Source organism: Cryptosporidium hominis (assembly GCF_000006425.1).
Source record: "Cryptosporidium hominis TU502 chromosome 3 CHRO013085, whole genome shotgun sequence".
Lineage (NCBI taxonomy): Eukaryota > Apicomplexa > Conoidasida > Eucoccidiorida > Cryptosporidiidae > Cryptosporidium > Cryptosporidium hominis.
This window is the reverse complement of record NW_667020.1, coordinates 1-4,761: the sequence shown is the minus strand read 5'-3', so window position 1 is coordinate 4,761 and position 4,761 is coordinate 1. Positions and strand designations below refer to the sequence as shown.

Sequence of the window (4,761 nt, the reverse complement as noted above, 5' to 3'; positions counted from 1 at the left end):
GTATATAAGTGTTGGGATGACGTCTTTTATTAAACATTAAAACTCTTAAAATTAAAGGTTTCATAAATTCGGGTAACTTTATACAATTTTTAGTTAAAAAGTTATCAAATTCAATCAACATTTCTTCTTCTTGTTCAAGTAAATCAACATGTAGAAATATTTGACGAATTTTGAACTCATTTGAAGATCCCGCATGAAATTTGGTAAATATATCATCTTCTGTTGGATTATAGAGCAAAATTTCACTTGGCATTGTATATTCACTTATTTTTTCTGTAATAATTAATGGAGAATATTCATATCCCTCTGCCAATTTATTATCCCATTCTTGATAATTATCCAAAGACTTACTTTTATGCATATCTAAATCAATTTTCCTTTATATTTCAAAGCCAAACCCCTTTAATAAAGTTTATTTATTTTTAGAATTTTTATTCAATAGCACAATTAACCCCTTATATATTTTCCCAAAAAAAGTTATAAAATATTAGGAAATATATATATATATATATATAGTTATTTTTGATTTTCTCTGATTTGAAACCACAATTTTGTCCAAAGTTTGGTTCAAATAAAAATAAAATATTCACTTTCAAAAATTATTGCCTATATATTGTAAAATTCTTAATAATCCTTCCATTTATTTTACAGTTATAGTTTTCTCCAAAAGTTTATGCTGCTGAAAATGAACATTTATTTATACAAACCCTTCTATTTCATCCAATTGTTAATACACCACTTTTCTTTATCTCACAATTCTTCAAATTTCTTTTTTTGTTGAAAAAAAAAAATTTTGTTTGCCCCTTCGCCAGTATTAGCTCAATTTATTCTTTAATATTATTTACATTTATTATTTGATCAGTTATATTATTGCACATTGCCTGTAGTTGGCGCCACAGGTTGGCGCCCAACTTTTTTTGAAATTAACTGCATAATTAAATAGTAATATTATTAGTTCAAACTCAGTGCGAATGAGTATAGGATTTATTCATAACTCAAAACTGCAATTAGATATTAATAGAATTGGATTTATTACTTTTAACTTGTTTGTATTGTTAAATATTAAATATTTTAATAATTAATGCTTTCTCCTGCTCTTACTGAAATAATTAATGGTAAAGAAGCTGAATTACTTGCATTTTTCCATGTAATCGTGGAGTCCCATGGAACAAGACAGTCACTTTGTGAGCTTCTTATATATATTGATTCTTCTGTATTATAACCAATATTCTCCAAATCTCCGAATATCCATGACCTTAATCTCTTGTCATAAAAAAGTGAAACATCCAAAGTTGAAGTTTTTAACTCTGGAAGATTATTTGATTCATTTCTTACTCCATTTACAAAATGTCTATATGAAGGTCTACCATTGAAAATCCCGTTGAAACTATATACTCCTTGTAAATAATTCAGCTTCAAATCTTCTTGATACAAAATGCTCACAATTATCACCTTGTACTTATTTGTTATGCTCCCTGATTCAGTTAATAACTTTCCATGCTCCACTGCCCACTCTTTATCTTCAGGGCACTCTTTCCTTCCCTCTTCTGAAATTCCTGGGATCATGTTATCTCTATTTGAATTTCCAATTTCAGTAGTAGCAATAGTTGTGGTTGTGGTAGTAGTTGTTGTTGTGGTAGTAGTAGTTGTTGTGGTAGTAGTAGTTGTGGTAGTAGTAGTTGTTGTGGTGGTAGTTGTACTTGTGGTTGTGGTGGTAGTAGTAGTTGTAGTAGTAGTTGTGCTTGTAGAAACAGGTATCTCCAAATGATTATCTCCTTGGCTAAAATTTCCGTTTACATAGTATAATAGTTGGCCATTAACGCCTTCATGTTCTCCTGCCAATGTTGGTATTTCATTAATTTGTTGTGAATTTTGAGTTGGATGGTAAAACTGTTCTAGCTGCTGCTTTTGTAATTTCTGCTGTTGCTGTTGCTGCTGAGATTGCAACTGTTGCTGTTGTTCAAGTTGCTCCTTCTGTAGTTCCTGTTGTTGCTGAAGAAGTTGTTGTTGCTGTTGCTGCTGATTATTCAAGTAAGAAATATCTCTCATCTCATTTCCAGTGTTCTGTTGTTGTTGAATACCATTGAAATTATTATTATTGTACGGATTATAAAAATAGTTATTGCTTGGACCCAGACTTGGATCAAACATATTATTGTTATGAATGTTTCCGGGCCCTATAGGAGAATAAAACATATTGTGTTGTCCTGGCAAGTAGTTATAGTTGGGAATGTCATTTCTTGGGTTATACATATTCACAGGAGGGCCAAATTGATCATAAGGCATTACAGAAGGAATATTATTTCCATTTATACTATTTCGAGGAAGTAAAGATGGATCATAATATATACTAGGCCTTTCATTTTGTCTGCTCTTTGTAATATTTTGTCTTAATTGTTCAGCGGTTGAAAATATGTCCAAGTTGGGTAAAATTGCTGATGCTGTCACTGGTGATCCTAATGAATCTTCGTTTGTTGGTTTTGGCTTCTTTGGAGCTAAGCTTGATATACCTTTTATCATAGGAAAAGCATTCGCTGCTAATTGTCCTATTAATGGTAAGCTTGCAGTGAAAAATGGTATTGGCATTTCACGAATTGGTGCAGCTTTTATATGATCTTCCACATCTTCAAAAGGAATTATACTCAATTCTTTTGGAGATTCACTTTCCAATACTTCAAATCCATTCACCAATACTTTGCTATCAGTGGTAGTAAAAATTGTCTTTTTATTATTAACATTAGAATTATTAGTTTGATCTTGGCATTCCAAACTAAGGTCCAAATTATTCCATTTCTTTTCTGTTAAACTCCAAAGTCTCCAAGAAGATGTTAATCCATCTGAAGTACTATTAGTCCCCAATGCAATGAAACCATTCAATGGATTAAGATCATAGTCCAAAAACCATCCAGTCTTATTTAAAGGAGCCTCCGAATAATAAATATAAATATCCTTGTCATTACTATTTGTACATTTATAAAGTTCCAAGATTGATTCTGCAGATGAAGTCTCTCCTTGTTTTGGATAACTTTCATCCCTTTTCCAAATTCCATTTAAAGATTCCAAAGGCTTATTAAATCCCATAATTTTGTATTCACTGCATTGAGAAACTTTGCTAATTGATTTAGCTTTAACTAGCTTTCTACCTCCCAATGAAACTCTATTTTGTTTCTTTGTACTTGTATTTTGTAATTGAGAATTGTTCTTATTCTCTCCTTCATTACTAAAATTAATAGAATTATTCATATCTTCTTCATCAAAATCTCTTCCTTGACTATTTTGTCTTTTAGAATGATGCTCTTCATTATCTCGGCATTTAGTGTAAATATATGTACTAGAAAGCGCTCTTGGAGAACTCAAATTTGCCATATTATCTTCATCAATTGGATAATATAGCCATTGAACATGATGAGAATCTTGTCCTTTTAATATAGGAGTTCCCTGTAGTTCATCCTTATAAATTGCAATATACTTGTTCTTCTTGTCTTTCTTGTTTTCCAATTCTGGCCTGCTTTTTGGATGATTATTAGTAATAACTGTGTAACCCACATTATCATCAAAATAAAGATATAATTTACATCCATCAGATCTCCTGTGTTCATAGTATTTAATTTCCTTCTTACTCCTGCTCAATTCATCCCCATTTTTGTTTCCTTCAATATAAACTTCATATCTATTTAAGTCCCAATTTCCATTTAAAGCTTCCATTCCAATAGGCCAGCCTTTCAATAATGCCCTGTTACAAGCATGTTCAGCTCCTGATTCCTGAGGATGATTTTTGAAACATTTCAATGTTGTTCTTGTCTTTATGTAAGCTCCCGCTGAAGAATCAATCTTATTCAACCAATACCCTTCTTCCTGTTCTTCATTGTCAATATATCCAAGTATCGTATTACTACTATCATTTCTTGTACAAATCCACTTAATTCCTGTCCAATAAAATAATACAATTCTAGAGTTACTTGCAATCTTCTTCCAAATAGTTTCACCCTGAGTTAACTCCTCTTTTCTAAAGAATCCTGAGCACTCCGTTGCCTCTATTGTGGTTCCTTTAACTTCCATATACTTGCAACCATTTCCAGAAAATCTACCATCATACCTATAAATATAACTATTTCTTGGTTTGAATGCTAAATTTGAAAAGTCCAAATTGAGTGAAAAGCTAGTTACTGGCTTTTCTGATGAACATACAACAGGATCCTCATTTATTGCTCTTACCATCTTTATTGGACTAAGATGAACATCACCACCAGATAGAGTAGTTACGCTTGAATCACAATAAACATCAATATGATAGTATTTTATTTGCAATATATTTTCTTCCTCAAAATTACTTTTTGGTGTAGTGAGCCATTTTCCTTTAGGGGGGGAAGGATTTGGGTGTGGATTCATTGCTCTAAGTACCCATCCTTTATTGTTCTCCTTAAGATAAGTGTTTTCTTCATTCAATACTCTATCTTTAATCTTTCCATCTTGTCGCATTACTTGCTTCAATTTTTCATATGAAACATCCCCCAAGCGTTCATATATTTCCCATTGTAATTTATACATATTATATAGTAATACCAAATTGCTATATGGCTTAATATATATACCTCTTATATCTCCATTAAAAATATCAGTACTTTCACCAACAGATACCCATATACCATTGTAATTGGTTCCATAATTCCAACCTTGCATTGTTAGTGAATTACATCTACACTGTAACTTCTCTTGGCTTTTTTTTACTACATCTTAATATAACATATGACCTGTTTTTAT

The 4,761-nt window shown here is 31.3% G+C and overlaps 1 protein-coding gene across 1 annotated transcript; it reads right to left on the bottom strand.

Annotated features, from left to right (window-relative positions):
• Positions 1–1,071: 1,071 nt before the first annotated feature.
• Positions 1,072–4,680, bottom strand: Chro.30186 (hypothetical protein). Its single annotated transcript, XM_660507.1, has 1 exon — positions 1,072–4,680. One exon carries the CDS (start codon positions 4,678–4,680, stop codon positions 1,072–1,074), a length of 3,609 nt encoding a protein of 1,202 aa, XP_665599.1.
• Positions 4,681–4,761: the final 81 nt, after the last annotated feature.